Source organism: Cyanistes caeruleus, chromosome 2 (genome assembly GCF_971803275.1).
Source record: "Cyanistes caeruleus chromosome 2, bCyaCae1.hap1.1, whole genome shotgun sequence".
NCBI classification, from domain to species: Eukaryota; Metazoa; Chordata; class Aves; order Passeriformes; family Paridae; genus Cyanistes; species Cyanistes caeruleus.
In genome coordinates this window covers 118036850-118058006 of record NC_141702.1, presented here as the reverse complement: position 1 = coordinate 118058006, position 21157 = coordinate 118036850, and the positions used below count along the sequence as shown (strand labels likewise).

Sequence of the window (21157 nt, the reverse complement as noted above, 5' to 3'; positions counted from 1 at the left end):
AATTCTGAAGATGTTTCAAAGTCCTAAGAGTTGGGGAGAAGTTTAACAACTGTATTAAAAAATAGACATTTTAAAGACTATTTGACTACACCTTCAGCACTTCAGGTATCGCTTCTGTGCTTGGCAGAACACATTCAGCCATCCCCACTTGGTTATTTCTTGCTTTTCCTGGGAGAACCCCTTGCCATCACGCTGCCTGCTGAAGGAGAGACAAGCCACAGCCAGAGGAAGCAGATCCCATCACACTTGTTCCACCAGGCAGAGCAGCAAAAGCATAACCAGCTACCCCAGAAGACATCCGTGAATGGAGCTTGGCCCGTGCTCACACAAAGCAAGGCTCAGACACCCCAGAATGAGCCAGCACACTGGAACCCCTGATAAAGCAGCTTCCCAGCTGCCCTGGGCTGCAGTGGAGATGGAGCAAGTGAGTCCTGACTTGCAGTCTAGAGAAATGAGCAGAGCAACCCCCTTTGCAGTAAATAACTGCATTAGCCCTGATCTGACACAGCTGCCTGGAGCAGAGATCCCCAGGGCAGGGGCAGGTCTAACTCTCCACCACTGGTGCACTCACAATCAATCAGGTGCTTAATCCAAGAGGATTCAGCCTTCCAAGGCTCAAAAACCCCTTAGGAGCAGACAGAGGTGGCAGCACAGGCCGAGTTAGGAAGAACCTTTAAAAACATCCCCTAATGATAAAAAAAGCTGAGGCTGTGCATAGACTTTTGGGTGGTTTGCCCTCAAAGACCAAGTCACCTTAGAAGAAGCAGCAAAAGCTCCCTTTGTGTTCCCAGTGCACCAAGTCCTCCAGGCTCCCAGTGTGGCACCCCTGGGAGCTGTTCCTGCTGCCCACACCAGCCAAATTTTAAAGTACCAAAGTGTCTGTGCTTGTGCTGTGCCCAGGCCACCACGAGAAAACCACAGCCCGGGGTTTTAAACAACAAAAGAGCAACCACAGCCCATGGAAAAGGCAACACCGTTCTCCCCATGGCCGTTTCACCAGGAGAGAGTCACCCCAAGTGAGGGTCTCGCTCAGATTGTAAGCAAGGAGGTGAATAAAAAGAAGTGAGATTGAAGTCAATACACAAAGCCAATAAATCCACCGTCCCTTTCCCCACGACTTGGCTCCATCCCGCTGATCCCAGCAGCCTGACACGGCCAGCCCGCCGCTCCACTCGCTACCCAGCTGGCTTCTTTCACCAAATAAGGTCCATTCCCACTTGTCAGCACAGGCACGAGCAGCTACAGCCTATAAATCCCATCAGAGACGGCACAAAGCTCACACATCACCCATCTTCTGTTCGGTGAAGAGCCTGGGCCCCGAACCAGGAGACTCCTTGGGTGGGTGCTCCCGAGCAAGGGAAGGGCGTCACTGGCAAGTCCCTGGTGCAAAGTCTGGGGAAACACTGGGACAACAACCTGGCAATATCTCCTCCTGTTCAGGGCAGAGCTCTGCATCCCCTGGACTGACAGCATCTCCATAGCACGACCATCACCCCTCCCAAAACCTGCACTGGCCTCCCTTCTCCTCACACGGACACGAGCGGACGTCACGGATCCCAGCAGCCCCAAAAGTACACAGCTGAACAGCAGAAACGCAACACGACAGCTGGCATTCATCAAGGATGATGCAGGAGAGCTGGGAGACCCCTTCCCTTTCAGCATCACCGAAGGCCAGAGAGGGCACAGCAGTGCTCGGGGTGCCCGGCCCTAAGCCCAACTCCTGGCCTAGCTCTGCGGGAAAGGTCTGTGCGCCGGGGCCAGGCAGCCCCTCGTGCCAACACCATCCCCGGTGAACACTCAGCACTCGCTTTTCTGCAGCCGGCACGGGAACACAAAGTCACACCAGCCGTCTGGCCCTTGTTAGCATTAAAAATTAAAGACAGAGCAAACAAAACCTAAAGCTCCAACATTTATTATGGCAATTTCCCACCCACCCACAGACCTACACTGTGTTTTGCTTTATTTTTAATTCATCACATCAGATGTGCCTCCCGAGGAATGGCACGTTGCGGGGATAACCAACAGGCCGGGTTGTCCACGACAGCAAGACAGTCTTTTCCGTGGGGAAAGGAGGCAGTCGAAGCCATCATTAAGCCCTTGACCTTGGTGGGTGGGTTTTTTTTCATTTGTTTGTTTTTAGAAAATGAAAAAAGAAACCAGTGAACAAAAAAAAAAAAAAAAACAAAACCCAAAAACCCCAAAAAACCAACCCCAAAGAAGTGTTGTACTCTATTACAAAATATAAATACGATAGTCTTGCAGGCAGGAGGAGCCCGGGGAGCGCTGCCGTCGGCGGGTGACTCCTCAGGCTCTCCCGGGGATGCGGCGAGCCAGCAGGACAGAGGCCACCTCCGGACGCCGAGACGCCGCCGGCCGCTCGCCCCAGCTTCACCTCCTCTCAGAATTTAAGTGCTCTTGAACTTCCATCCGAAAACTGCCAGACATCCGGGGCTCCCTGGGCGCTGCGCCAGCTGGGGGGGTACGCCGAACCTACAGAGAGCATGGGGACAGAGGAGAGAACAGGTGTGACACGGCCCACGGTGTGAGTCATTCCCTTATCCTACTTCTTGTCTCTTTTTCGTCTCTAACAACTAGGACACCCCACTGCCACAAAGGGACACGGCAGGACGGAGCCCTTCCTCTCTCAGGCCACACTCCCACATCCGGCATCCTCGGCACCACGCAGGAACCACTGGGATCATTTAGGAAGAAAAACCTCTGGATTTACTGGGCAAGGACCAAGCTAGCCTGTCTCACAAACCTCCTCCTACTCCTTCCCAAACCCTCATGGGCTTCCCCCAGGTGCTGAAGGCCCTCCTAAAGCCATCGGAACTGTTAACACGGCACACGGCGGCTGGTTCCCGGAGGGCTTTTCCCAACTCCCGGCACGGTGGAAGCGCTGGCACGGCAGCAAAGCTCAGGCTGCACAGCCCCAGCCCACGCCCAGCAAAGCCATCGGCCGCAGCAGGATGGGATGGGGCACTGGAAAGCAACAATTCCCGGCTCCCAGCACCTGCTCCAGGCCAATCACCCGGCACCACGCTACCCACACCACAGGCTCGGGGCTACACTGGTGGCAAGGCTGGCACATCATCAACACACTCCTCAAAATCCACCCTGGCAGCCCAATGGGAGCTGGTTGCTATGGAATTGACTTCATTAATACTTAAAAGAGTGGTTAAAGGGCTACTACGTGTGAGCTGCCATCAGGACTTAGTAACCAGCTCCTTCCTAGGCCAGATCTTTAGTGGGTGTTAACTGGAGTGTCTCCTCTGAAGTCAAGAGCTCTGTGCCCAATTTCCCTCCAGGGAGGGCTTGTTGCTGCTGCTGTCTGAGCCCAACAGTTCCCAGGCTAAAGCTAAACCTGGCTGCGACTTCCAAGGCAGCCAAGAGCAGCACAGCCATCCCGGCCACTAACACACCACCACTGCAAAGCTTAAGTCCTGCTGAGGGGCACAAAACCTTGGGGTTCCCCCACGCCTCCTGTCCCTCCTGCATCCCTATGGCTCGTTGGAAAGCAGCAGCCGAGCATGTGAGCTCCAGGAGCAGCATCTCTTCAGCAGCTCTGGCAAAGAGCCCTCTGGGCAGTATCACTCTCTCCTCGTCAATACTACAATTTGTCTATGCATCCGCCAAAAGTGGGTTTCAACCTTTATTGGGGGAAAAAAGAGAAGGAGGGATCTAAAAGAGCAGCTGGTTTCTCTTTTCTGTTGGGTACAAACTCTGCACTTAGATAAACCCCAAAACTGTATCTCATCAGGTACGCCACAGCCCCCTGAACATCAAGCAAAGACATGGTATCGCTTATTCCTGTATTATCTCAGCCCTTGGAAACGTAATAAATATGAAACATCTGTAGTCTGAATTCTGGATACTGTTTCAGTGCCTTCATTACATTAATCATTCAATTTGGAGATTAGACACTAAAGGGTCTATGCCATAAACACATGTTCCTTCTCAAAAGTTGACAAGGCTTGAGATTTTAACAATAGAGATGCTGTTACCCCAATATCACTTATTCCTAGAGAGATCCTTTTGCACAGAAACAGGGAAGTTTCTGGGGAGCGTAAGTCCAAGTGTGCATGGGATGCCAAAGCAGCTCGAGAGCACCTGCTGGTGCCTGGGACATCCACGCCCCAACCCAGCAAACTTCAGCGGGATCATCACAGCATTAACTTATTGCCCCTGGCAGAAAACCACCACATTCATGAGCATCTGCTTTGGTGTCGGGGTGACAGCGGGTTGCCACTCGCGAGCTACGCCCTCGCCAGCCGGTGTTCAGACAACTCCTCCTACAGCAGGAGCCGCTTCTCCCGCAGCTCCTTCCTCCAAACCACCGCCCCTGCCCTGTGTGCCACGCAGCGCCCGCTGGGCTCGTTCAGCTCTGGGAAACCTGGAAAATTTAGCTCTGGGAAACCTGTGAATCACACGCATCGCTGTGCCACTTAATAAAGAAGTCAATCGTTTGCTTTCCACTGGTTAATCTTGCAGCAGCACAGATCTACCTAGTGACGCCTGTACACGGATATATGCGGATGCCTGCCTAGATGCTCTTATGTATGATTATTTCAGAAGTAAAACACCGTATAGGGAAAGGCAGCCGGATGACGGCCACCCTAGGACGGACCCAGGGTACAGAGCCCGCTCTGAAATCAGCCAGGCTACGCTCGACCCCGGGCACAGCTAACCCCAGTCCTCTAGAAAACATCTCCGCCGTGGCCTCACCAACCAGCAATAAAAACATGGACAGGGAGGGAGAGACCGGACTCTGTACAGGTATTTCATGGCACGGGATCGAAAGATGTGTCATCAAGGCTGCTGCAAAGCCCATCCCTGCGGACATTGGCCCTCCAGGGAACAGCCAGTGTCCGTGCCCCTGCCACATGAGCTGCCCATGCAGGGCGGGGCTCTGCCTCCCCATGGCTGTGCTAGGGATCCCTCTGGCACGACTCCAGCTCCAGCGGGTGGGTACCAGCCTGCTGAAGGGGAGCGCAGCTCACGGGGCACTGCCGACACCTTTCCAGCCCTCCTGCACTCTCCCCACTAACCCAGACAACAAAATCTTCATCCCTCCTCTTCCAGGATTAAAATGGAGCTTTACTACATTCTTTTCAAATCTCTCTTAGAAAAGGAGTAATTTTTTTTTTTTTTTCTTTAGATAGGTATTTCTGTCTTTTTTTTTTTTAAATTCCAAACCTCCCCTTCAGAAGGCGCCGGGCAAAATACAGGCAACAAACGATGCCATCACAAGAAGACGACAGAACAACTGGAAGGTTTTACAGAAATCAAAAAAAGGAAAAGAAAAAAAAAAGTATTAAATCCATTACACTAGGAACAGCAAGAGACAATATCACAGCGGTATGTGCTTTAATAAAGTAAAGAGATGCTGCAACATGCAGTATTTGTCAAACTGACAACATATACAGACCCCTAAGGGGGGGGACAGGGGGGACCTGAACTCCGGATTTTAGAGACAACGCACAGAAACCTGCAATTCCCACCAAAAAAATAAAAATAAAAATCAAAGCCTGGGGAGAAAAGAAGGGAGCTCCCAGCTCCAGCTGGGAGCGGGGCTGGCAGCTTTGGGCTGGGGTCGGTGCGATCCCAGAGCCGCGGCGGGAGACCCCCGAGAGAAATCAGCTCCTGCCCACGCGCCCGCGTGCGCCAGTGGCTGATTTCACCCCCGTCCCCAAAAGCAGCCGGGGATGGGGGAGTCCCGGGGGGCTGCAGAGCTGCTGGTTTGCTCACCTCTTCCGCCACACATCTGCCAAACGGGGAGGGAAAATCCCCGCTGCAGACCGAGGGAAGGCCGGGGGCTATCGCGGTGAGGGGGTCTCAGCTCACTCCTGATCTAGAAGTGGGGAAAAATCCCAAAGCTACGGGTCCAGACTGCAAACACCTTCCACTGGCCGGAAAGTGAACTCCTGAGCCCAAAAATCCTCTTCCTGGGCAGAGGGGGCTGATTTAAGGCCAGGCTGGGAGCGGGCCCCCCAAAACGCCCCTGGCGCGGGACCTTCCCCTACAGCCTGCTGCTGGAAGCCACCTACAGCGTGTGTCAAATGAGGACACCAGAAGCTGACACTGTGTACTTTAAGGTTTTTTTTTTATTTTTTCAATAAAGGGACAAAATGGGTGTATGAACAGGATAATGCAGACAACTGCCAAAAAAACACAGACAGTGGTTTTTCCAATAGAACTTAACAAAGACCAGAAACAAATACAATAAAAAGCCAGGTTGTAATGACCTTTGGTCATCCAAATAATAAAAAAAAAAAAAAAAAAAAATTAAAAAAAAAAAAATTTAAAAAAAATTCCCCCCCCAAAAAAACCCCAAAGAAAAATAAAAGATCAAATTAAGTGCCTCTGTTTTGAACAGAGCACATAAGCAATAATAAATAGTGACTCCCATAGTAAAAGATAAAATTTCAAGTTACGACAAACAGCTTTCATTACAGGAATAGAAAAGGCCAATAACAAAATATTCTGCATTGCCATTTACAAAAAAGTATTGACTCAAGCGGGCTTTCTCTTTAATATGCTTTGCATATGAAATTCTTTCCAATCTAAATATAAAGCACCATTTAGTTTTTGGCAATGAAAAAAACTGCAAAACGGTTTTTTCTTTTCTTTTTTTTTTTTCTTTTTTTTTTTAGCTTTTTTTTTCTTTTCTTTCTTTTCTTTCTTTTCTTTCTTTCTTTTACTGCATATGAAGTTAAGATGCTGGAATGTCGGGTGATAGAAGGAAAGGGACATAAAGCACACTACATAACAAACCAACGTTATTAGCTTGCAGTACTGCATACAGTATGGCAGCAGGAAAAAAGAACGAAAAAAGATATGTACACCCCTCTGTGACGGCCAGCAGCGTGACATCGGAACAGGTTTCCCCCAAAGGGCCATTATATGGCCTCGGATCTGTACAATGTCACACCTTTTTTGTCTTTTTGTCTTTTTTCTTTTTTTTGAAACATACAAATAATTTGCACTATATTATCCTGCCAAATTAAAAAAATATACTGTGGCAGCCTGTGGTTTTTTTTTTTTTCCACTACCAAAAAAGGTACATCGATACCTTTTGAGAGAACAAGCAACAGTTAAAAATACAAGCTTCAATATAAATACTATAGTGCCTACACTAGATGAACATTTAATTCAAATACCATTCTAGAAATACAGAAAAAAGAGACCATAAATGTGTTTTAGCATAGGAATCAACATGAGTGTGCATTTTCCTATATTTAAGTACTATATAATCTTAAAACCTTTCCCCAATGCATGTTTTTATACAACCTGAAGAGCTGTGTATATCCAAGGCATAGAATTTCCACTACCATTTTAAAATGAGTAACAAGTCTTGTACACCACCAAGACAATGAACCCTAAAATACAGTTTCCCCCTAAACATAATGAAGTGTTGTGGTTTTTTTTTTTCTTTTTCTTCCTTAAAAAAATTTTCTTAACATTTATATTTAAAAAAAGGTTTTGTGGTGTTTGTTTTTTGTTTTTTTTTAAATCCTTTTTTTTTTGTAAAAAAAAAAAAAAAATCCTTGCACTGTAGGAGTGAAAGCAATCATTCATTTTATGTGAGTGTAGAGTCTGTTTCCATTCACAGCGCTGTAATGTCGCGTCCGAGAAGATAAGCTCATTAGTCAAGTAAATGGCTGGCAAACTTTGTGGGGTTTTTTTGTTTGTTTGTTTTTTTTTTTATGCTCATCAATGTGTGTTGAATTGTTTTTTTTTTTCCTTTTCAGCATTCTTGCAATTTTTCCCTTAAAGTATAGACCTGTAAACTGGGAAAATTGTACAGTGCACTTAATTGTCCTATCTGAGCAGTCTTATTTTATACTCAACCTCTGTACCTTTGATTAAAGAAAAGATACAGACATCACAGGCAGAGTCAAGTGCTATTTGAACACCAACCGGGGCGGGCGCTAGCTTAGGAGTAAAACAAGGAATCCTCTTCCACGTCAACACAAATAGCACACAGAGGATGGGAAAAAAAAAAAAATAATGAAGGACAACTTTTAGGGAGCACAGACAGATACTGCTACTCTTTTTCTTTTTTTTTTTTTTTTTTTTTTTTTTTTTCCTGTTACTTCTTCCAAAGCATCACATTAAAGGCAAGTCTTAAGAGTTCATAGTTAATCACCACTGTGTCGATATTAGCTTATACACCTGTTCTAGTTTTAAATGGCAAACAGTACCACATTGTGCTAATAAATCACAATTTATTTATTTTTTTGCTCCTCTATCTGTTACACTCGGTAAAATATTATTGCCAGTCTTTATTTTATTTTTTATATGGTATACACGAGGTCTTAAAGTTTATAATTTGATTGTCAGCTTGACAACCAAGTGGCTCTGGATTTATTTGTTTTGGTGCCAGAATCAATAAAAGATATTATTAAAAGTAAATATCTTCATAAAACGGATTTCCTTTATTGTGTGTTTAATGGTGTTGAAGGGCCTCTGCGCGTTTCACATTCTATTTAATCATTGATGGGGAGGGGGAATGAAAGTTTGGGGCAGGGTGGGCAGGGGGGAAGGTTCTACATCTCGTTTTAAGCTCTCTCCACGAGCCAAGCAGGTTTTTAGACTGGTATGATCAGTTTCTAAAAAATAATAGTAATAATAATTCATCATAATAATAATAATAATAAAAGGCAGAGGAGAATGATGATTAACTAGGACTGAGCGGGTCATTTCTTTCTCTTCCTTAGTTTCCTCTTCCCTCTTCGTTCCTAGGTGGCCGGTGTTGTGAGGGGCACGAGGCGGCTCCCAGCGCGGCCGAGGTGGCGACGAGCTACGCGTGGAGGACGAGCAGAAAGGAGCCATCGGCATCGGCCGCGACAGATCCAAGGCACTCAGATTATTATTTATTATTATTATTATTATCTGTGTGTGTGTGTGTGGGGGTGGGTGGGTGGGTAGGTGGGTGTGTTTGAAATCAAATGCTAAGAGAAATCTACCTCTTCCTGACTGGTGGCAGTCGGTTATTCCCAATTAAAGGCCTTTTTTAATGTTCCCAAGGGGAACTCTGGCTCCAATCGTGGGTTTATTGGTTTAAGACAGCGATCTAGGCTAACACAACGCTTCTTCGGTGCTATCGGTCCTGTCCGCAGAGGGTCACCCACAGCGAGTTTTCCTTTGCACGTCACGAAACAAAACTGTACATGATATGTATTACAGGATGTATGCAGCATGGTCGGTTTTGTTTGCTCTCGGGTTTGATTTTGTTTCTTTTTTTTTTTTTCTCTTTTTTTTTTTTCCCTCCTCCTCCTCCTCTCCTCTTTTTTCCTCTTTTTTTTTTTTTCTTTTCCTTTTTTGTTTTTTTTTTTTTCCCGAACGGAATTGGAAACAGCGACGTGTTTGCTCAGCAACTAATCAGGGACAATTTAAAAACAGCCATAACATACCATACATGCTGTCTAATCCAAAAATTAAAAAAAAAAAAAAAAAAAAAGAAATTAAAAAAAATAAAACCAACCAACCAAAATAAAATAAACAACCCAAAACAAAACAAAAAAAAAAACCCCAACATACACAACATGTAAATTATTGCACAAGAGAAAGGCTCAAAGTTTGCGTAAAATGCAATAGTATTGCCCCGATACAGATCATGCATTCAAACGGTGAGAACAAAAAGAAAATAAACAGGGTGTGCTGGTGACAAGCACTTTCCAAATATCCTTAGCTTCCATGACTTCCATCACAAGGGACTAGAAAACCTCTACGGGGATGCGGGATGGGTCAGGGACGGGGGTGGATGGGGGGGGTGGGGGGGTACGAATATACCTCTATTCAGTTTTTATCTCGTTATTCAAGACTCGATCACTGTGCCATTTTTTCATGTGTTTCTCCAGGGTACTGTACACGCTAAAAGGCATCTTACAAATCTCGCATTTGTAAACGTCCTTTCCCACCTGCCCGTGTGTTTTCATGTGCCGGGTGAGCTTGCTACTCTGGGCGCAGGCGTAGTTGCAAAGCTCACACTTATACGGCCTCTCGCCCGTGTGGCTCCGTCTGTGGACGGTGAGATTACTACAGTTCTTGAAGACCTTCCCACAGTACTCACAAGTGTCGCTGCGTCTGCCCTCTTTTGAGCTGGGCCTGCCAGGGCCCGGGCCACTAATATGGGGGGTGCTCCCTCCGCTTCCCGTGCCGCTGCGGCCTGAGATCCCTCCGTCCAGCTCGCCCGGCGGCGTGGAGAAGCGCAGGCTGCCGTTCTCCGAGGAGTGCTCGGAGGAGGAGGCGAAGGGCGATTGTCGGGAGTCGCCGAAGCTGAGGAAGGGGTCCTTCAGCTGCCGGGAGGCGGCGTAGCCCGCCAGCCACTGGGAGTAAACGTTCTCGGTGTTGGGCATGGCGGCGGCCGGCAGGTCGAACTCCTTCTCCAGCTTGATGCGTTTGGAGAAGGGGCTCAGGGAGCTGGGGCTACCCAGCAGCAGCTTTTTGGACAGGCCTCCCGAGGCAGACTCCCCCGGGGAGCAGCCCCGGCCGTTGACGGCCCCCTCGTCAATGCGGTCGGACTCGCCGGCCACCGAGTCTTCGTCGCAAGTGTCCCTGTGCACCTCGGGCTCGGGGAGGTGGCCCCGCTTGTGTTTCTCCCCCAGGACCTGGTGGAAGGCCTCGCTGAAGTGCTGCATGGAGCTCAAGACCATGCCCTGCATGACGTCCGGCATCGCCCGGCCCTCCTCGCCAGCCCGTGAGTTGTTCTCGTGGTGACGGGCCGCCTCCAGGCTCATCCCAAAGCCATAGTCCTGCCTGTCGCTCTCGTTCAAGTCCTCCTCCTCTTCTTCCTCCTCCTCCTCCTCTTCCTCCTCCTCCTCCTCCTCTTCCTCATCCCCGTTCTCAGGGATCATGTTGGGGTCATTCTCGCTCTTGAACTTGGCCACCACGGACTTGAGGGCACTGCTGGCGCTGCCCACCAGGTCGCTGGTGCCCGGCTCAGGGGAGCTGGCGGTGGAGAGCCCGTCGTCCGACTTCACCGTCATGGGGGAGGACTTGTGCATGTGGGTCTTCATGTGGCGCTTCAGCTTGCTGGCCTGCGTGCAGGCGTGGTCGCAGAGGTTGCACTTGTAGGGCTTCTCCCCTGTGTGGCTCCGGCGGTGGACCACCAGGTTGCTCTGAAACTTGAAGGTCTTCCCGCAGAACTCACAGGACTTGGACTTCATGGGGGGCTGGGAGGGAGGAGGAGCAGACTGCAGAGGAGGAAGGGGCGGCGTGGCCAGGAACGGGGGCTTGCTGCCGGGCTGGAAGGGCTGCAGCAACCTTTGCATAGGGCTGGGCCGGCTCGGGGACAAGGGTGGGCTGGAGGTGTTGCCGGCCAGCTCCCGCAGCCTCCGGGAGAAATCCATAGCGGGGGGCTCCATCGCCATGGGGTTCAGTCGCAGCACCCTGTCAAAGGCACTAGGGTGATGGGTGGCCAGAGCCATTTCTTCCGCACCCAGGCGCTCAATGCGATGCGGATCCAAATGGTGCCTCGGGGGAGGGCTAAAGAGGGGCGGCGTGGGTGGGAAACGCCCTTCTCCCAGCCCCGACGCCTCCCTCGAGACCGAGCCGGGTATTCTGAGCAGGTTAAAAGGGTTATTGTCTGCAATGTGAATCCCGTGGAGAGGTGGCTGGGAAGGGCACTCTGCACCTAGTCCTGTTGGGATACCAACCCGTGGCGTCAGGGGGCTGCCGTGCTCGCTTTCTAGGTAGATCCGTAAGCCGTGCGTGTTCTGTGCGTGCTGCAAGAGGAACCAGGCGCTGTTGAAAGGCTGTTTACAAGTCGTACACGTGTAGCTGCTGGGCTCATCTTTACCTGCAAAATAACACAACAAGCAGCGTCAATCTCCGGCCGTCCAGCGGTGGGCGAGCGCTCGCCTCCCCGCCCTAACCTCCTCTCCTCCTCCGGGACACCCAGCCGGGGAAGGAACATCCCAGCTGGGGGACAGGCAGGGGACACGAATGGGAAGGGGTGAGAGGCACAACGGGGAGACCCAAACTCCCACCAAGCACATCCACCGCCTCCCACCGTGCCCAGCTCTGGGTTCAAAACTGAACCATGCCAGGTAACCACAGAATAAAACAAGGTAAGAAAAGCAAGAGGTATTAAAGTCAATCACTGCCAGCTCCAACTCAGCAGACTTTATGCTGCAAGAGGCTGAAGGCATTCAGAGTGTTGGTAAATAAATACGTAAATAAATATATAAATAGATAAATAAATACCAAATAAAGAAATCCCCTTCTGAAAAGCACTCCACACAGATCAGTTCAAAGCATCACAACTGCCAGCAAGCTGGGCATCAACACACTTTAGTCTCCTCCTTCTTTTGAGACTAACAATGTTTTAAAATTAGGAAACAACTTCTGCTCCTTAGCAGAGATTTACCTCTAGGGCAAGGAAAGAAAAAGAAATAAAAATAAAAATGAAAAGGGAAGGGAAGGGGGCCAGAAAAAAAATCAAGCATGGGACAGGGAAAGGGGAAGACAGAGAGAGCGGCGGCTCCGCCAGGGAAAGAGCTGGAGGGTGGCCAGGAGGCCTGGCCGAGCGCCCTGCCGGAGCCGCATTATTTCTCTCGCGCTGAAAAGAAGCTGAGGATGGTAAATGCCACTTTGGCAAGTAGTGAGCTAACTCTATTTCATGATAATTTATTTTTGGAGATAACACGGACATTATAAAAGAGCAACCAACTAATAAATAACTAAACAAAAAGCCGGCTAATAATGACAGCAGAAAGCAGCCCCTTCTAATATATGGCAAAACAAGGGGGATGAATAACTTTTTGAGGGCTGCCCACGAGGGAAGAGTGGCTTGAGATATGGTGAAGGTGAGGGTGCCTTTATTGATTACTGGGATTTTGTGAATAATTCACTTCCAGCCCCATATGGATGCTTTTTGCTAAACGCTGGTAAACTGAAGCTGGAGCTAAAAGAAAGATATAAATTCATTTCCAGCCTTGTTCAGCAGTTCTCATAGAGCTGTTGTTTAGTGATATTTTAACAAATAAAAGTAACACGGAGGTTTGCTCAGAGATAAGCCAGGAACCCTCCAAGGGCATCAGCACTTAGGGTGGTACTGGCCTTCACCACATATTCCTGCCCTGACCCAACATTTACATCCCAAGGAATCTGCTCCTTAGGCATCTCTCTCGGGTAAAAAGGCTGCACTGAGAGTTGCCCTCATTAGGTTTCCCCTATTTGTCTAATACAAAGAAAAGGAAAGTTAAAAAAAAATAACCAAAATAACCAAGTAAGGCAAATAAGGAAAGGGAACATCGCTTTATCTGCACCTGTCTTGTTTCCCATCTCACAGGGGAGGAAAAGCATCGTGTAAGGCATTTTCCTCCCGATGATCTGGGGATACCTGACAGAACCAGGCATCTTTAAGGTCCCTTTCAACCCAAAGCATTCCATGATCCTACGAGATCCAGCACTGGCTGTACTGCTCCATCCCAGCTTCCCTCCCTGCCTCCCGGCTCTGCCACTATTCTACGTTTGGCCTGAGAAGCTGAATCAGGCAAGCAAAGAGCCTCAGTCGTCTACAGCAGGCATTTAACACTTTAATCACTTTAAAAGCCCTTGGAATAATATTTAATGTTTCATCCTGAAGCCTGCCTTGGAATAAAATGCACTGTTGTGTTTAGTATGTGCCAGGCATGTGAGCACAGATAAATACTTAAATCTGCTGAAATTAGAGGGAAATTCAATTGGACTTTCACATTCCTATGCTCATTTGTGAGCTTGGGGGGGAAAAAATATCATCTTCCTTCATCATAATGAAGTGGAAGTTTTTAACACCACGGTAGGAGCTAACAACGAAACACTACCTCGCCTCTCTACCTTATAGATCAGGTCAGAGAAAATAGCATTTTATCTTATAATGAGGATACAACATCGAGCATTTGCTACCACATTTTAGTATTCCCATCAACTAGATATTCTAGATCATAAGGGCAGCTCGTGTAATCATAATGTCAATGAGAAGGGCTGTTACGACTGAGACTAAAGATTACATGGAAAAAGCTGCTTTGAAACTGGTAATTATTACCAGTCCACTAATAGCAAATGATGCATTACAGTTTCACCGTATAATCTGTATTTCACTCAGCTCCTGCCAGTGCAGCCTTATTATATTACAGTGCTCACAAATTCTAAATTCCTAAGCTACAGTCATCAATAAATGTGTTACTTGCCATAATTTGCAAAATTACTTTGTTCATAACATCTTCGACTGTTATAAAGACTGGAATTGATTTCCTGCGTGGCAAAATTAGGGCTACATTGACTTAGTGGAGTGTAAAATGTAAGATTATTCTTCATGTGCTTGCCTGAAAAACAAGTTTCCAATTCACTGTCCGTGTTTGGTAATCAAGATAATAATTTACATTTAAAATCATGTTTATGTACAGAATTTCCCCTAAACAACCCACCATTTTCAAGGGAGCAAGGTAAAACCAGGCAATAAAACAAAGGAGCGAAACAGTTAAAATCCACCAGCCATTTGTCTCCACCTCCTGCTCTGAAGAGACATGATTTCTAATTTGTCTATTAGTGCTTGATTAATTATGAAGGCTATTGACTGACCATATCACCACCTAGAGATACGTTCCAGTCTGATGCAGCCTTGCCAAACTGCAAAAATTATGGCGCTAAGCCACAGCAACAAGACGGGTCCTTAGACCGCTGCAGCAATCCCTGGGTTTGGAAGGAACTTGCCCTCCCTTGCTCCCATCCCACCACCACCACGGGTTTTTGGGACACCATCTGGGTCCCCTCAAGAGCCAGACCTAAAGGCCATATCCACTGATGTCTCCTTGATGTGTGGGCCAGACCCTGTGTCCACACAGCCTTCCCAGCAAACGCATCTGGGCATGACCATGGGGCAAGCGAGGTGGGTCTCACAGCACGGAGATGCAGAAGCTGCTGCTGGCCAAGGACAGAGCTGGAGAAGGCCCCATAAGGCTCTTTGTGCCTCAGCATCCACCAGGACAATGTGATGGGATATGTCATCCATTGCGATGCCACTGGGGCTTTCAGCTCATTTCCAAGAGTCAGGAGTCACCGCTGAACCAGCCCTCCTTGGCCACCAGCAGTGGGGCAGGAGCTCACATCCTGGGGCTGGAGCTCACATCCTGGGGCTGGAGCTCACATTCTTGACTACTCCTCAATTCAGGAACTTGAGGCTGAAAGGGACCTGCAGCTCTCACCCTCTGAGCCTCACCCATGGTACAGGTCACTCTGTAACCAACACAGTGTCTTTCAGTAAAGCACGACCTCCTCCGGCCGCGCCAAACGTAGGGCAGAGCACAAAGTCCAAAGTGAAATCTATTCAAAGCAGCTTAGCAGACAGGGAGAGCACCCACTGCTTGCCACCACAGTCAGTTCCCACAGCCAACCACACTCACAGACGGGTACTGGGATCCACCTGAACTTCTCCAGCTCTAACCTCTACCTGTTCTCTTTGTATTTTGAGGGGTTTTGTGGTTGAAACACTGAAAAGCTCTTGATCATGAATGGGCTCCTCACACACACCAAGGTGTTCTTCATGAAACTGAGGCACACTTCAAAATCCAGTTATTTTTCCATCCTAAGGCCACCCCTCCACTACTCAAGGACCTGCCTAGCCCTTCTCATCCTGGCATCATGCTGGGAAGAACCTGATTTCCCTCTCAGCTTCCCACAGAGCTGATGCCTTCCATGATGCTGCACCCAGTTCTGTAAGCACAGCCCCGATCCCACTCTTCCAGCTGAGGACCACGTGAGGCTGGACCTGGTATATTCTCAACACATCCTTCCTGACAGTCTTTCCAGACCACCCTATTAACCTGCCCCTCTTGCTCTGCACCCACCTTTGCTTTATGCACAATGCCAATTAACCAGAATTGCTTAGTAATTTCTAAATCACCAACAAAGCACTAAGCACCACTGAGGCCCCCACCAGCACCTGCTGAGCTCTTCATTTAAAGCCCCACATCCCCAAATCTGTTGGCCAGCTCTGCATCACCTGTGCTAGCAGTACCACTGCTCAGTCTTCCTATACGCAATGTCACAGCGCTGTGCAGTCCATTTCATCTACATTTATCAACCACAGTTGTCATCTAGAAAAATGAAATCAGGTTTATTTGACAAGATCCATATTCCATAAATTTAGGCTGAGTGGCACAAATTATATTTCTTTCCTTTAATTCTTTATCAATTGAATCTTATGTTGGTTCTTCAGTTATTTTGCCCAGGAGAGATAAGCAAAGTGTTGCCAACTCTCCCACGTTACCCTGACCAGCTCTTGAAAGCATTTGCCCAGTTCATAGGCTTTTTTAAAACCAGCATCACATGTCGATTCTTCAGGGTTCCTTGGGTGCAACTTTTCAGGGCCTTTTTATTTAGAAATATTTCTCTCCTTTGGAGGAGAATTTTTTTTTTTTCTCTCTGCTCATATAAAACCCTCCCTGGCTACCAATGAGCTAGAAAAAACCATCATCACCCACCTATGATACAGAGACAAAACACAGCTGCTCTCCAGGTCTACAGCAGAAATATTTATCAAAAATTTCTACCTTACTGCTTCTTCCATTTATCCCTTCCTTCTTCTCCAGAATCCTGAGCAGCTCTCTCTCTCCTCCTCTCCTCACTGGTGCCAGGCACAAGTTTTCCTCGGCATCTCCAGCTCTCCTGACTTGTTCTCTACCCGCCATGGTTTCTCACTGCGATTGATTGCTATCCATTTTCCATTTTTTTAATTGTCATATATTGATTTTTTTAATATCTAATTGCTGTTCTCATCTCACCACTGAAGCGAGTGAAGTGGGTTTTGGACTGTGGCCAAAGTTGCCCTCTCCTTCCTGGACAGCTCATCAACTCTTTACAAATAGCTTCCAATTACCATTAGCATTTTTGTGTGTACATTTTTCCTCCCAGTCAATTTTACTGCTCATTTTCTTCCTACTTTGGAAATTACCCCTGTAGGAGAATTACATGGGGATACCATGACCCAAATACAAACCTGGGGCCAAGATGACACCTGACTGGCCTCACTCAGTGAAGCATCAGCCACTGTTACATTTTTATTCCTTCTCTACATCCTGGATGGCAAAAGACCAGTGATGAGGCACAGCATTTCACTACAGCACAAATGTCCAGTGTTTCTCAAGTTATTGGCTCCTGCTTAAATTAAAAAAAACAAAAGCCAAAACAGCAGAACAGCTCTTGCCTGCCATGCCCCCAGAAGAAGTGACTTAACCAGTGACACACAAGTGACAGATTTAGCTTCTGATCCGCAAAATGTTAACAAATGAGCAGGATGGATATTGGCATTTGAATGTCTTTAAGGGCAGTTGGCACAATTACTCAGTAAAATATGAAGAGATGGCTGCTTTCAGCATTAAGGGGCTTTTTTTATATTAAGGAAAAGCTGGCGCTTCTGTGCTGTGCTCACAGATACACCCGGCGCGCTCCGAGTCCGAGTCGGAGCAAGCCAACACCTCCAGGCACAATAGAGCAGGCTCTGAGCAAGAGCCACAGCCATCTCCACAGCCACCAGCAGCAAAGCCAGACAAGATGCTGGGGAGAAGACCAGCTGGGAGGAGAAGCTGTCAGCTAGATGCCACTGCTGGGAGGGAAAAAAAAAATTTAAAAAAAAAAAATAAAAAATCCTTTCTGGAGCTAGGCATGCAAGTTCAGGCATTGCCAAGTGAGTAATGGAATAATCTGCATGCGTGTGCCAATGTGCTTTGGAAGAGCTTCCTTAGTTTCTCAAAAGTCAGGGCTGGATCCAGGAAAGCTGCTCGCTGGACACAGCACACGCAGCATCCTCTGGGTGCACCTAACCAGGCCCACGGCACAGGACGCTGTTTGGGAAGAGCCCCTGCTTGAGGAGCAGGGTATTAAACACAAGGTGTGTGTTTACCCCAGGGCACTGCACAAGCTGCACACAAACACGGAGCACCAGAGGCACCCCAGTTTTCCCAGTGTTTTCCCAAACAAACCGGCAGCGTAAGCAGTGGCTGCGCATGTGCCAACGGTGCGTGCAAGGATTTCATTCACAGCTGCAGATTTACTCCCTCAGAGAAATCCCCGTGCCAGAGACATCTCCGAGCAGACCTGGATGTGGCCCTTGCTGCCTGGACAGCCCAGCCCCTGCTCTCAGCAGCATCCCTCCACAAACCAGCACCACAGGTCTTGCTCCTGTTCTCCCTGACCTTCCCAAGAAAAGTGTGCGTGTAAGCAAAGGCAAGAGTCTTCACCAGGCTACCTGCACCTACAGGGCACATAAACACCTTCCTCTATCAAACAGCAAGGACAGAAGTTAAAGCATCCCCCCTCTCTTCTGCTCGCCACCAAACAATCGTGGGAGGAACAGCCTGAGCCAAACCCAGGAACTTCTTTATTCAGCTTTAATGTCAACTGACTGCTTGATTTTTGGACTGATAAATTCGGAGTTGTTATGATATTTAAAGGGGGGAAGGAAAAAAATTGAGTTAATTGTTACCACTTGTACTTGATTCAATTCTCCATCTGGCTTGTCAAATATCTCTTTTTTTTGGTTTTGTTTTTTTTTTTTCTTTTCTCCTCTCTCTCTTTAGAAATCCATGCTGTTGAAATTCCTTTCAACTGCAAAGTAGTGAAGTGAAACAGTTGGGACGCAGGAAGCGTTGCAGGGTCGGGAGATAAGAGGGTCCCTGCTCCATTCCTGCAGCAGCCACTTCTCCCTTAGTAAGGAAGAGCTGCTCTGGCGTGACTCACCTTCTCCTGGTAGCATCAGTTCACAAGGGAAACTGCAACTGTCCAAACGTATTTTTTCCTTCTTGCACTAATTCCTCCTCCTGATCCTCTGGATTGCAAAAGGCGCGTGATTAACCTGGTCCGTCATTAACCGGGCCTAAGTAGCTGCTGGGAGCATCAGCACTGTCACTGCTGCTCTCATAATAACTGGAATAATACTAAATATCAGCAGCAGCTGCATTTGTGTACAACAGGGTACTTCCTCCCTAACCTTTTCTCTTTATCGTGAGAGGAATCAGATTCAGAAACACCGAACAAGGAAAATATCCCCAAAAATCTGAAGGAAGTGACGAAGTATTGCTTGTAAAACAGGAAATACTATGGCTGTTCTGCCTTTGAAAATAAAATTCTGCAAACGTGAGTGAGTCCATGCTGTTTATGCAAGGGCCTGGTGGAGACTCTTGGGACTACCTTAGTCATGGAAACGTCAAAAAATCTGGAAGAATTTTGCTTTGCAGGACCCTCAGTGCCCCATCTGCCATCTCTACCTAATTTTCTTTACTGTAACTCATTGATAAAAGGTATTCCTGAAATCAATATTCAGTATTGAGATTGCTATATCAATATTGATATTCTTGAAAATAATTATTCTGCCTGCGAGTTTAGACTTCCTGAAATCATATTAATAAAACTGGGAAAACGCATTCCAAACCAAGTATGAGTAATACCATCTTTTTATTACACCTTCTTTAAAAACCCTCTTTAAGGAAGAACCAGGCCAAAACATTAATGCTGTGACTCCTCAAACTTCAAAAAGAAACCCAAGCTCCAGCAATAATAAAACAGCAGCTGGCATTGCTTTGCCAGTCAAAGATTCTTGGAGCTAGAAACTCCAAGAATTCCCCATTTTCTCTCAAAGCCAAACTTTCCTTGGGTTTTACAGCATTGCTCAAGTTTCCCCAAAGCAGAAGTGTTTTGGGCCTGAGGAAAGGGTGGGTGGGAAGGGGTGGGACCAGGGAGATCAGTTCCTGCCCAGAGAAGAAATAGGCATTTCATGGGTAACCAATTTAGTTGTAGCCTCAACATTACTCATTCTTCTAACCAGAACCAAAGGCTACACACTTAGATTCCCACCCCCAAAAAATACCTCATTAGCAACAAGGAACAAAACACGTGGTTTGTCGGAGCCTCAATGGGGTGCTGGGGTCCCATGGCCTGACCTCAGCGTCTGTCACCATTTTCAAGGCAATGACGATTTGGCCACCAAGAAAACCTGCTTCGAGCTCCAACTTGGCAAGTAAGGTATCAGCCTGCGACTGATTTTGTGCTTTTTTAAAACCTAAGGGGGGTGGAAATCTGTCGCGCCTTGATTAGCGAGGAACAGAAGAAACCTGTCATGGGAAAACAATGCTGTGCTTGAAATTCAGCTCTGAGTGAGTTTTAGAAGAAAAGCCTCAAGCAAAGAGGACCTGATCACACGCACCCTATAGATTAACACTATGGGGAGGAGAAAGAGAGGCGATGCAGACCTCAGCACCACGTGGGAAGCAGCTCCAGTAAGCACAAACACCAGTGCTGGGACCTAAAGAGTGAGCTATGCAGTGTTTTCAGCTCTGCAGGAGGAACTCTCCACTGACACCATCACACATCTCTAAGAACATCCTTAGTGAAATAGCCAACATTCCAGATGCCATTCCTGGCAGTGTTCAAGGCCTGGTTAGATGGGCATTGAGCAACCTGGTCTAGTGCAAAGTGATTCTGCCCATGGCAGAGGGGCTGGAACTGGATAGGCTTTAAGGTCCCTTCAACCCAAACCATTCTGTGTTTCTATGATGCACAATCTTCCCCACTGCCTGTCCCTGACTGTCTGTTCCAAGCACAGCCATAGGGATTGTAAAAGATTTAAAAAGGAGTGGCATCACTGGACTGACACCCGCTAAATCAGCTCCTCTGGACTTAACCTAGCACCAGGTGTGTCCCCTGCTGGAAGGTCCACCTGGACCCACCAAGGACTAAGCCTCATCTAAGCCCTCCCACAAAAAGACCATCAAAGCCTCACCTGATTATCCAGCAAACCTGGCTCCAACAGTCCGTAATTATGCATTTACCCAGTGGCTGCTGGGGACAATCAAGTCAATAATTCACTTTTTGAATGCAGTGTTGTAATTACACAGCTACAAAGAGCTTCCAAATCATTTCATTCACTCATACACCTACGCGACGAATTGTTCCCCTTTCTACCATTTTCTCCCTGGCTGGCAGCGTCTGAAGGAAAGGCAGAGCACACTTGAGAAAGCTTCTTGCGAAGGAGAGGAAGGAGATGTGATGATCTCGGGTCACCCTCACTGGTGTGGGGCAGGGAGTGTTTCTCCCTGTTTGTATCTCAGTTTTTGCACCGCTCAGTGGTGCAGCCAGCAGCCAGCACAGGCGAGGGGGAGTCGTGGATGCTGCTCTG

The 21157-nt window shown here is 47.7% G+C and overlaps 1 protein-coding gene across 25 annotated transcripts in view; it reads right to left on the bottom strand.

Moving 5' to 3' along the window:
- Positions 1–1896: 1896 nt before the first annotated feature.
- Positions 1897–21157, bottom strand: part of BCL11A (BCL11 transcription factor A) — a 137548-nt gene continuing 118287 nt past the window's right edge. For 8 of the 25 annotated variants that reach the window (XM_086874714.1, XM_086874708.1, XM_023923095.2 and 5 more), the window contains 2 exons: positions 10076–11803; positions 1897–2490 (listed from right to left, as the gene is read on the bottom strand). In XM_086874714.1, the coding sequence (XP_086730840.1) occupies positions 2399–2490; positions 10076–11803 (1820 nt within the window). In that variant the 3' untranslated portion in view covers positions 1897–2398. Of the gene's footprint in view, positions 2491–8053; positions 11804–21157 lie in introns of those variants that run through there. The other 17 variants (XM_086874649.1, XM_023923091.2, XM_086874731.1 and 14 more) reach the window with 3 other exon arrangements.